Genomic DNA, 12,627 nt, shown 5'->3' with positions numbered 1-12,627 from the left:
CTTTTTCCCCATTTGGAGAAGTTTATGGTGAGAATTAGAGTCATTCAGTTCCATTAGACCAAATCCACCGAAGCAGATAATATACATACACATTGGTAAAGTAGGAAAGAACCAAGAAGTTAAAAGACCAAGCTTCTAACTGCAGTTTAACTACATGTTCCATGTCTTGTGGAAAAATCACAACCTCTCAACTTCAACTTCCTCTTCTATAAATTAGAAATAATAATAACTATGCCTACAATCCCAGCACTTTGGGAGGCGAAGGCAGGCGGATCACAAGGTCAGGAGATCGAGACCATCCTGGCTAACACGGTGAAACCCTGTCTCTACTAAAAATACAAAAAATTAGCCAGGCCTGGTGGAGGGCACCTGTAGCCCCAGCTACTCGAGAGGGCTGAGGCAGGAGAATGGCATGAACCTGGGAGGCAGAGCTTGCAGTGAGCTGTGATTGTGCCACTGCACTCCAGCCTGGGCGACACAGCAAGACTCTGTCTCAAAAAAAAAAAAAGAAAGAAAGAAAGAAAGAAAAGAAATAATAATAACCACCATTCCTATCTCAACAGCTTGTTCTAGAAATTTTTAAATCATAGTATCACAAACAGCACTATGTAATTGTAAAATATGTATGAATATATACATCCAAACAACAGCAATGTCATAGCCTATGAGGAGATATAATCTTACACAATGCACCAAAATCCCAATTTACTTCACCAAACTGTTATACCAAATTCTGTACACAGTATATCCAAGAAAGTGTGTTGTTTTTGTGGAGACACTGAACCTAGCTTGGGAACACATGTGCACAATCTAGTTCATAATATTTGGTGCAAGTACCATTCTCTAATACGGATTTACATTTCTGCAAGCAAATTTTTACTTGCAATCATAACATATCCAAATTTTCCTTTTATTCAATCAGAACTTAGTGTAAAGTACTACAAGTTAGTTCTTCATATTTCATGCTAAGAAAATAATGCAGATTTTCTGCATTATTATGGTCTTCATAGAAACCTTAACTATGATGAATTTAAAAGGCAAAATAATCCAGCATAACTTCATGATTTCAGATTTTTTAATGTTAAAAATAATGTCATCATTAATTAGAAAATTCTAAAATCATTACTTCCACTTTCCTAGGCAAAATATCAATATACTCTCATTTGCCAAATAAATTAAAAGATCCCCTACAAACACAATCTCCTAAATTGTGGTTTTTATGGTTTTAATGTTTTATATATGGCAACTATTGATGCTAGTTAAATTTTTAGAATTTTTTTCTTTTTGATTCCCTACAGTTGTCTACAAGAACCTTATTAGAGCATGATTCTGCCAGACTTTATGCTATTTGTTGTTCCAATTAAAACTGTTTAAAACATGAATTTGAAAAATCTTATTTTAACTATAATTTTGTAGCTGAAACTCTTTTTTTCCCCAAACTTTGCAAACATTCTATGCAACCTGAATTAGTGCTGAGAAAAATGGATCTTAACAGTTGCTCAATGTCCTTCAACAGGTGAAAAGCATAATAAAACATGCTCATCTGAACTCCACCCATTTTCAATTTCAACATAGCAAACCTCCTGTTTATTCTTAGGGCAAATTCAAAATTGTACATATTGGGATTGGTTATTACTGAAGATAATTTATGCAATCATAAGCCAAAGATGCTAAGTAGGCAAAAAGAAAACCATGCAAGTAAGCAAACTCTAACACATGTGGACACACCCTATCAGTATATACATAAAGGTTTGTCACTGTCCTTGGTAGCAGGCACTCCCTGGGCTAAACAGCATCACCATGTCTGTTCGATACAGCTCAAGCAAGCACTACTCTTCCTCCCGCAGTGGAGGAGGTGGAGGAGGAGGAGGAGGAGGATCATCCCTAAGAATTTCGAGCAGCAAAGGCTCCCTTGGTGGAGGATTTAGCTCAGGGGGGTTTAGTGGTGGCTCTTTTAGCCGTGGGAGCTCTGGTGGGGGCTGCTTTGGGGGCTCATCAGGTGGCTATGGAGGATTAGGAGGTTTTGGTGGAGGTAGCTTTGGTGGAAGCTATGGAAGTAGCAGCTTTGGTGGGGGTTATGGAGGCAGCTTTGGAGGGGGTAGCTTTGGAGGTGGCAGCTTCGGTGGGGGCAGCTTTGGTGGAGGTGGCTTTGGAGGAGGCTTTGGTGGTGGATTTGGAGGAGATGGTGGCCTTCTCTCTGGAAATGAAAAAGTAACCATGCAGAATCTGAATGACCGCCTGGCTTCCTACTTGGACAAAGTTCGGGCTCTGGAAGAATCAAACTATGAGCTGGAAGGCAAAATCAAGGAGTGGTATGAAAAGCATGGCAACTCACACCAGGGGCAGCCTCGTGACTACAGCAAATACTACAAAACCATTGATGACCTTAAAAATCAGGTAAGAGGTATTTTTAAATCCAGCTTTAAGTATCTTGTCCATGAAATCCAGACAGATGAATCTGAAATTAAGCACAATGTGGCTGTTTACTATGTTTACCTATGTTACTTTCTTGCTTCAAAAATAACCCAGTCTCATCAAAGATAAACATCTGCGAAAGTATAGTCGTGGCATTCTTCATCCAGCATGTGTGCTGCTTGTCTTAAGAGGATGGCAGATTACTAAGAACTTTTGAGGTTTTAATGAGCATACAATGAGTCCACAGTTAAAATATGCTAAGTCATTTACAAATGTAGAAACTGAAAAAGAAATCATGAAATGAATCAGAACAAAATGTTATTCAGACTGATAACAAGTCATATTCAGTACCAACATGGTGAGAAAAATGAATTTTCTAGTATGAAAGTGGGATACTGCTTGCCTCTAAGGAATTTCTGAATTGTACCCATTGTGTACCAGTTCAGAGCATACTTATTAGTATTTATCATGAGTTAAACAAATGCAGGTGTGAGTCAGCCAAAGCATGGCTGAAATACATGGAAATCACATAGTCTAAAAGAGGAGGGCACACTTGCAGGAATACATCTATATAATTCCAGTTAGTTTTCAGAAAGGAATAATTTGTGTACAGAAATACAAGATTGGAGAAATTCCAAGAGAACAAATAATTCAAAGCTAAGTATATGGGTAAGCCTGCAATATCTCATATTTAAAATAAAAGATTTTGTAAGAGAACAACATAAATGTGCAGAGTTCATCTACGCCACTACAAAAGCCGTATCTGCATCTGACCTTTTCTTAAGTAACCGTGCCTCTCCCTCCAGATCCTCAACCTAACAACTGATAACGCCAATATCCTGCTTCAGATAGACAATGCCAGGCTGGCAGCTGACGACTTCAGGCTGAAGTAAGTTAAGCGATTGTTGTATAATACTATCACAACGAATACATCAGTCGTTTTTAACCTGACTTGGGATGCCCACAATAGCATTTACATTTTCCTGAATTCACCCAAAAAAAAAAGTATTGGAGTTATCTGAGAAATTTTCCATGTCGGTATTACATTTTTGGCAATATTAAAGGAAGAAAATGCATTTTAAAGTAACTGTTAAGCTTTTTTCCATTAAACCACTATTACTCCTAAGTGAACTGTACATGACAAATACTGCCATGACATGAGATCAACTATGTATTTGCTTTTTAACAGTCTCTGCCCAGATACATCTCCCCTATATAAGTTATATCCAGTATTGATATCATGTTTGTTTCAGGTATGAGAATGAGGTAGCTCTGCGCCAGAGCGTGGAGGCTGACATCAATGGACTGCGTAGGGTGCTGGATGAGCTGACCCTGACCAAGGCTGACCTGGAGATGCAGATTGAGAGCCTGACTGAAGAGCTGGCCTATTTGAAGAAGAACCACGAGGAGGTGACACAAAAGTTACACTTTTCCCAGCCAAAGAGAGTTCATTATGGTCCTCGTGTAGCCATTAAATCTTTCTGTTCCTCAAACAGGAAATGAAAGACCTTCGAAATGTGTCCACTGGTGATGTGAATGTGGAAATGAATGCTGCCCCAGGTGTTGATCTGACTCAACTTCTGAATAACATGAGAAGCCAATACGAACAACTTGCTGAACAAAACCGCAAAGATGCTGAAGCCTGGTTCAACGAAAAGGTAAATTAATCTTCCTTTATAGTGAAACTCATGGTGGTTTTATCATTTCAGAATTTCCTCATCTTTTTCCCTGTTTTTAATACTCTAGAGCAAGGAACTGACTACAGAAATTGATAGTAACATTGAACAGATGTCCAGCCATAAATCCGAGATTACTGAATTGAGACGTACTGTACAAGCTCTGGAGATAGAACTACAGTCCCAACTGGCCCTGGTATGTTAACTCTCACGAAATGACTTCAATTTTATCATACAAAGTTTCATGCTCACCTAAGAATATGCAATGCAACAGAAAAATGCAGAGTTGGAGGTAAGAAAGAGAAAAAGTAAAGCTCTATGTTAAAGGAGGAAAAGTACTACTGGCATTGGTCTAGAAGTGCTGAAACTGAAATGGTGCCATTAAACATAAAACAAATTCTGTTCATTTTCTTATTCTTCTATATAAGGCTTTACTAAACAATTAAGTAAGTGTCACTATACTCAATTGAACAAGTAAGTCGCTAAGCCACAAAAATATTCGTTTCAGAAACAATCCCTGGAAGCCTCCTTGGCAGAAACAGAAGGTCGCTACTGTGTGCAGCTCTCACAGATTCAGGCCCAGATCTCCGCTCTGGAAGAACAGCTGCAACAGATTCGAGCTGAAACCGAGTGCCAGAATACTGAATACCAGCAACTCCTGGATATTAAGATCCGACTGGAGAATGAAATTCAAACCTACCGCAGTCTGCTAGAAGGAGAGGGAAGGTACATTTTAAAATGAAAAGTTATCGCAGTTTCTTTTATTCAATATTCCAGATAGCAAGGCTTATCTAAACCCCAAGAAGATGCCAGAGAGTAAGAGGAAGGGAAGAGAGGGGGTAGGGTACAGAAAAAGGAGTACGCAACCGCAATCTCACTTTCTCACGAATATGGCCCAAGATGATTCTTAAGAGTTCTGTGTACACAAAAGTGTTTTCAAAGGATGGGTTTTAAAATACACACCTGGCAGGGTTTTAAAATATATACCTGGCAGGGTTTTATTTTCTCAAGACATGTTTTGCTTATTTTCTAAATTAACGGCAACTGGAAAGCTACCCACCGTTTTCCAACGTTAGAGATAACCGAATGTGACCTCACCCCGTTTAGTTCCGGAGGCGGTGGACGCGGCGGCGGAAGTTACGGCGGCGGCTACGGAGGAGGAAGCTCCGGCGGCGGTTACGGAGGAGGAAGCTCCGGCGGCGGTTACGGCGGCGGCCACAGTGGTAGTTCCGGCGGCGGCTACGGAGGCGGAAGCTCCGGCGGCGGAAGCTCCGGCGGCGGCTACGGGGGTGGGAGCTCCAGCGGCGGCTACGGGGGCGGAAGCTCCGGCGGCGGCCACGGAGGAAGTTCCGGCGGCGGCCACGGAGGCAGTTCCGGTGGCGGCGGCAGCTCGGGCGGCGGCTTCGGCGGCGGCAGCTCCGGCGGAGGCCACAAGTCCTCCTCTTCTGGGTCCGTGGGCGAGTCTTCATCTAAGGGACCAAGGTCAGCAGAAACTAGCTGGGGTAATCAGAATTAGTTTTAACTTCCTGTAATGGTTTTTTTGCGCTTTAAGCTCTATAGAGTTGTTTTAAAAAATTAAAAATCTTAGAGACGGTTCCCTTTGCATTTGTTCACCAACTACTCTTAACACCAACTGTGAAAAATGGCATGATCAAAATGTTATACCTTAAGCATTTTTTTTTTTTTGGACTTAGCAATGTACAGTTGAAATTTCCTTCTTTTTACAGTATTTGCTTGTTAATTGCTAAGGATCCCTACAGACTGTGTAATTTTTTTTTTCATCATTCACTCAGATACTAACAAAACCAGGGTAATCAAGACAATTATTGAAGAGGTGGCACCCGACGGTAGAGTCCTTTCATCTATGGTTGAATCAGAAACCAAGAAACACTACTATTGAGCTGCATCAAGAGGAAAGTCCTCCCTTCACACAGACCATTATATTCAGATGCACCGGAAACAAAGTCTCCAAGAAGACACTTCTGTCCTAATGGTCTATGGAAACAGGTTCACTCCCTGAAAATAAGGTGTCTACAAGGTGTTTTGTGGTTTCTGTATTTTCTTCTTTTCACTTTACCAGAAAGTGTTAATGGAAAGAAAAACAACTTTCTGTTCTCATTTACTAACGAGTTTCAATAAACTTTCTTACTGATGCAAACTATCCCAATTTGTCAGAATTTATCTTTACTTAAGTACATAATATTCTTTAAAATTAAAGATTAGTAAACCATAGCAGTTGAAGGTTGATGTATCCAGAAATGCGGAAGACAGAACTATTGCCATGCCTTTTCTGAGTTTTTTAATCATGTGTGTTCAGACCACCGTCAGTAAATTCACTAAGTAAAAAAGTCTGTAAATCCCAATATTACTCTTTAAGATACACAATATGGGGAAGACTGCTAGCTCTCTGGCTTTAAATTATTTCAATCCTGGAAATTCTGGAATATCTCAAATAAAACCCCCAAAATAACAGTAATTGGAAATTTTATATTTTCTAACTACCTGACTTCTCACATTTGCCTGTTCTTTCTTCCAGTTACTATATTACTTCTTCCCAATTGTTATATAGCTTGACATACCTTCTGATACCAGCCAAGTAAAATCATATCACCCCCAGCAGAATTATTTGATGTCAGATGAACATGAGAAACACTATCAGGAAGTAGTGATGCCAGTGTAACCAAAAGGATACCACTAGGTCTTTGTCTTCCCCAACTGTGCCCAGTGATCAGGACTAAAGACCTTGTACTTTCATAGTCAGTCCAATCACATTCCTCAGCCAACAAGAACCCAACCAACATTACTTAGTACTCTACTGAGGATCCTATGAAGTGAATGAGCTGGCATGTCCCTTAGACTACGTTGTGTCCTCTGGTGAGTTCTGGGATTACTCATGTCCACCAAGTAGCAGCTTTCCTCAGTATCCTTGATTTGACCTCCAGATCTGAGCCCTGATCCGCTTGCCATTTGTTGGCACTCCACTGTATAGACACTACCATCTGTGACCCAAATTGATGGCAGGAGCCTTGTTTCACTGGGATGGATTTCCCTATAGTCAAGGCTTCATAACCTACTTAGCACCAAATATTAGCACAGCCCAGAGGCTCTCCATTTTAGTTCCCATGCCTCTAAATGTCTAAATGCTCACATGCCTCTGGATATTTGTACCAGCCAACCTTCTTGGGGGCCTGTCTTCTCAGGTCCACTATTGTCCCAACAAGCCACGTTGCGTAAAGCCCTGAAACACTGAAGTCCTTACGTTGCTGTGTAAGGACTCTGAACTCTTACTGTGTAAATAGTGCTGTACTGCCTGCTGTTCAGAAAACACCATCTTTTAAAATATGTATTATAAGGTTAACCAAATCCCTGGGACCTATTTTATTTATAATGTGAGATTACCATTCTTATTCTGAAGAAATAGATTTTTTATATTCAATACCACTGATACGAGGCAAGTACACATATGGTACTATGAGATAGCTGTGCTTGCTATTAAGTTTGTCTCTTCTACCCATTCTGCCCTCCTCCCCCAAGCCACAATCTTAGCAGTCAGAGTCCTCTATGTGGTTGGATGGTGACCCAAACTTTCATTCCTGAAAAGTCTGCATACATCGTGATCCTGTCTTCTTACCATTTCAATCTTGCAATACCTCCTTAAACAATTATTTATATTCTCTCTGATAAAGTAAGTACTTTATCTCCGATAAACAGCTGCTTTCTTGACAGGACTTGGACAACTATGGTTTGTTTTTTGTTTGTTTGCTTTTTTTTTTTTTTAAATTGAGACAAAGTCTCACTGTGTTGCCCATGCTGGTCTTGAACTGGGCTCAAGCAATCCTACCACCTCAGTCTCTGAGTAGCTGGGGTTATAGGCACATGCTACAGTGCCCAACACTATGATTTAATAAAGATAATCTGTCTAAACAAGCAACTTGACAATAAGCACATTGGTATTTATAGTAAAAAAATTACAGAATTCTTTTTTTAAATTATTAAATAGCACAGGGCACTATTTTTACCAAATAAATTTGCATGTACCCATTAATCAAAAAATTCTGTATGCATTCTTACAGATCCTAAAGTCATTACAGAATCCTGCTATTTAAGCAGAGTAGTGCCCAATTAGATTGGCAGAGCCAATTTGGCACCTATGTGGAAAAATACTACACAATAAAAGCTTGTTTCTCCAAAGATGTTCTCTCATGATACTAAAGGCCTAAAAGCTTTGTACCCTAACCTTGGTGCCCATGATGGCTTGATATTTTACTTGGGAGGGAAGAAATAGCTTTGTTAGGGTCATCTTTATCAGGGAAGTAGCTCGATTAAGGTTAATGAAATAGAGTGCATCTAATATTTCTCATCTATATTGCATCTTGAGAATGGGAATTAGGGAAAGAGCTTATTCATGGTTATGAGCATGCATCTGAAACACAATGATCCCTGGACTTCCTATCCTGGCACTGGCATTTACAAATTATGTAACTTTTGGACAAGTTACTTCAACCCTTCTGAGTCTGTTTACTTATCTATACAATAAAGATAGCTGCCTTATATAAGGTAGTTGTGGTTACACTAAGCTTGACAGTGAAAATAATGATGATAGTAATAGCCTTTAAATCACACCAGGCATTGTTCTGAGTAATTTAATGATGGATGGATAGATAGGTAGGTGGGTAAGTGGGTGGGTGGATGGATGGATAGATAGATAGATAGATAGATAGATAGATAGATAGATAGATAGATAAAGATAGGTAGGTAGACGCAGTACATGTAATATTTATATGAGCTCATTTAAGTTCAGCTACTACCCTACAGTTTATTTTCAACACAGAACCATAGTTATCCTTTTAAAATGTAAGTCTAATTATATTCAATCAAATTGTAAGTCTAATTATATTTGATCAAAGTTCTTTGATGTCTCTCCATTTCTCTTTTGATGTTACCTTGGTTAATATTCTTCAACAAGATGGTCTTCCTTCCTCCTTCAAGCCTTTGCACAGTTGTCACCTTCTCTTTGAGACCTACCCGGATTTTCTGCTTAAAATTTTACCTCCCAATCTCCCAACTCCCCTATCTGCTCCACTTTTTATTATTATTATTATTATTATACTTTAAGTTCTAGGGTACATGTGCAGAACATGCAGGTTTGTTACGTAGTTATACATGTGCCATGTTGGTTTGCTGCACCCATCAACTCATCATTTACATTAGGTATTTCCCCTAATTATATCCCTCTCCCAGCCTCCCACCCCATGACAGGCCCCAGTGTGTGATGTTCCCCGCCCTGTGTCCATGTGTTCTCAGTGTTCAACTCCCACCTATGAGTGAGAACATGTGGTCTGTGGTTTTCTGTCCTTGTGATACTTTGCTGAGAATGATGCTTTCCAGCTTCATCATGTCCCTGAAAAGGAATGAACTCATCCATTTTTATGGCGCATAGTATTGCATGGTGTACATGTGCCACAGTTTCTTAATCCAGTCTATCATTGATGGACATTTGGGTTGGTTCCAAGACTTGCTATTGTGAATAGTGTTGCAATAAACATACGTGTGCATGTGTCTTTGTAGTAGCATGATTTATAATCCTTTGGGTATATACCCAGTAATGGGATCGCTGGGTCAAATGGTATTTCTCGTTCTAGATCCTTGAAGAATTGCCACCCTGTCTTCCACAATGGTTTAACTAATTTACACTCCCACCAACAATGTCAAAGTGTTCCTATTTCTCCACGTCCTCTCCAGCATTTGTTGTTTCCTGACTTTTTAATGATCGCCATTCTAACTGGTGTGAGATGGTGTCTCATTGTGGTTTCAATTTGCATTTCTCTGATGACTAGTGATGATGAGCATTTTTTCATGTCTGTTGGTTGCATAAACATCTTCTTTTGAGAAGTGTCTGTTCATATCCTTTACCCACTTTTTGATGGGGTTGTTTTTTTCTTGTAAATTTGTTTAAGTTCTTTGTAGATTCTGGATATTAGCCCTTTGTCAGATGGGTCGATTGCAAAAATTTTCTCCCATTCTGTAGGTTGCCTGTTCACTCTGAAGAAAGTTTCTTTTGCTGTGCAGAAGCTCTTTAGTTTAATTAGAACCCGTTTGTCTATTTTGGCTTTTGTTGCCATTGCTTTTGATGTTTTAGTCATGAAGTCTTTGCCCACGCCTGTGTCCTGAATGGTATTGCCTAGGTTTTCCACTTTTTCTTTTTTTCACAGCACTGTTTCCAACTTACTATACAATGTATTTATTATTAGTCATCCTTTTCCCCTGCTTGACAGTACACTCCAGAAAGACAACGATTGATCTTCGTCTACTTTGTCCATTCATGTATCCTGAGGCACTAGAACAGTGACTAACACAGGTTAGGTACCAAAAATAGAGTTTTTGAAGGAATGAACTCTATGACATATATACTACTATTATGTAAATTTTACAGATGAAGAAACTGAAGCACAATTTAATTCATCACTGGAACTAAGAGTGTAGGAAATGATTATATATAAATGGACATTAGTATATGATAAAGGAAGAATCTAAAACACTAAGAAAGTAAGGTTTATTCACTAAATGATAAACTATTAAACCCATAACATACATACCAGAAATAATCCAAATGAATGTTTTAAACATCCATATAAGTAGTAAAAGAAAAGCAGAAAAAATGTGTAATCACATTTTTAAATGTTGAAATAATTATAGACTCATTGGAAATTGCAAAAATAGTAGAGTCCAGTGTACTCTTGACTCACCTTCCCCAAATAGAGACATCTTCTATAGGCTAGGGTATAATATCTAAAATTTAAAAATTGGCATTGGTACATCACTGTTTAACTACAGAGCTTGCTCAGTTTTTGTTTTTCCTGACTGCATGTGTGCGTGTGTGTCTATGCAATTGTACCCCATGTATGGTTACAATTTTTGTAACCACCACCCAAATCAAGATACAGAACCATTCCATAAGCACAAAAGAACTCCTTAATGTTACCTTTTTGTATTCACATGTATATTTCAACACTCCCTTCCCAGTTCCTGGCCCCTGGCAACTACTAATCTCCATCTCTATAGTTTTACCATTTAGAGAATGCTATGTAAGTGTAATCACACAGTAGGTAACCTTTTGAGACTGAACATCTATGTACACGTTTTTGTGTGAACATACGTTTTCATTTCTCTGGGATATATGTCCGAGCACATAATTGCTAGGTCATATGGTAGGTGCATGTTCAGTTTTGTAAGAAACTGCCAAACTGTTGTCCAGAGAAGCTGTACCACTTTATATTGCCACCAGCAATAAATGAGAGAGCCATTTTTTCTGCATCCTCACCAGTATTTGGCATTATCAGTATTTTTCTAATAGGTATGTAGTTATAGCTCACTAAAGTTTTAATTTGCATTTCCCTAATGGAAAATGATGTTGAATAGCTTTTCGTTTTTTTATTTTTTCTTTTTTTGAGACAGAGTCTTGCTCTGTCACCCAGGCTGGAGTGCAGTGGCACGATCTCGGCTCACCGCAATCTCTGCCTCCCAAGTTCAAGCGATTTTCCTGCCTCAGCCTCCTGAGTAGCTGGGATTACAGGCACGCACCACCATGCCCAGCTAATTTTTGTATTTTTAGTAGAGATGGGATCTCACCATGTTGGCCAGGCTGGTCTCGAACTCCTGACCTCAGGTGATCCACCCGCTTCAGCCTCCCAAAGTCTTGGGATTACAGGCGTGAGCCACTGCGTCTGGCCTGAATAGCTTTTCATGTGGCTATTTACCATCTGTATCTCTCTTTGGTGAAACATCTGTTCATGTATTTTGACCATTATATAGCCCATTTGTATCTCACTGTGTTCTTTTTGCTTAGGATTACTTTGGCTATTCATGATCTTCATTGGTTCCATATGAATGTTGGAATAGTTTCTTCTAATTCTGTGAAAAATTACATTGGTGATTTGATAGGAATAGCATTGAACCTGTAGATCACTGTGGGCGTATGGTCAGTTTAACAATATTGACCCAATCTCATTATTCACCCAATCCATGAGCACAGGATGTTTTTTCCATTTGTTTGTGTCATCTATTGAAAGTCACCATCAAAACAATTTTAAAAAGCCAGAAACTGGGAGAAAAATTCACAAAATACGAATCTTATAAAGGACTGCCATATAGAATATAAACATAAAAAACTACAACTCAATAACAAGAAAAAAAAAACCACAAACCAATTTAAAAATGGACAAAAGATTTGAACTGATACTTTATCAAACAAGAGATACAAATGGCAAATAAGCACACAAAGAAGATGCTCGACATCATTAGTCATTAGGGAAATACACATTCTAAACGTACCACTATACAACTATTAGAATGACTCAAAGAAATTTTTCTGATGGACAATACCAAGTGCAAGTAGGGATTCTGAGCAACTGGAACCTCATAGATTGCTAGTGGGAATGCAAAATTATAGTTTGGCAGTTTCTCATCATGTTAAACATAGACTTAATATACAATCTAGCAATCTCACTCATAGACATTTATCCAAGAAAAACAAAAA

General features: G+C 39.0%; 1 protein-coding gene across 2 annotated transcripts; it reads left to right on the top strand.

Annotated features, from left to right (window-relative positions):
• The first annotated feature begins 1,773 nt into the window (after positions 1 to 1,773).
• KRT10 (keratin 10) lies at positions 1,774 to 6,252 on the top strand. 2 transcript variants are annotated; one of them, XM_009190570.4, is made up of 8 exons: positions 1,774 to 2,397; positions 3,222 to 3,304; positions 3,669 to 3,825; positions 3,912 to 4,073; positions 4,162 to 4,287; positions 4,600 to 4,817; positions 5,199 to 5,573; positions 5,885 to 6,252. In XM_009190570.4, the coding sequence occupies exons 1-8, from the start codon at positions 1,801 to 1,803 to the stop codon at positions 5,889 to 5,891; spliced, it is 1,725 nt and encodes a 574-aa protein (XP_009188834.1). In that variant the 5' UTR covers positions 1,774 to 1,800; the 3' UTR covers positions 5,892 to 6,252. The 2 variants fall into 2 exon arrangements, with proteins under 2 accessions (XP_009188834.1, XP_009188833.1); XM_009190569.4 differs by having other exon boundaries at positions 5,199 to 5,593.
• Positions 6,253 to 12,627: the final 6,375 nt, after the last annotated feature.

Source organism: Papio anubis, chromosome 17, assembly GCF_008728515.1.
Source record: "Papio anubis isolate 15944 chromosome 17, Panubis1.0, whole genome shotgun sequence".
In the NCBI taxonomy this organism is placed as follows: domain Eukaryota; kingdom Metazoa; phylum Chordata; class Mammalia; order Primates; family Cercopithecidae; genus Papio; species Papio anubis.
Note: the sequence above shows the minus strand (reverse complement) of the source record. Positions and strands in the feature narration are given on the sequence as shown.

Bases quoted from the DNA above. Each gene is read 5' to 3' on its own strand.
- KRT10 (XM_009190569.4), top strand. From the start codon at position 1,801: ATGTCTGTTCGATACAGCTCAAGCAAGCACTACTCTTCCTCCCGCAGT. The intron at 4,074-4,161 runs GTAAATTAATCT...TTAATACTCTAG, and splicing joins AAGCCTGGTTCAACGAAAAG to AGCAAGGAACTGACTACAGA. The intron at 4,288-4,599 runs GTATGTTAACTC...TATTCGTTTCAG, and splicing joins TACAGTCCCAACTGGCCCTG to AAACAATCCCTGGAAGCCTC.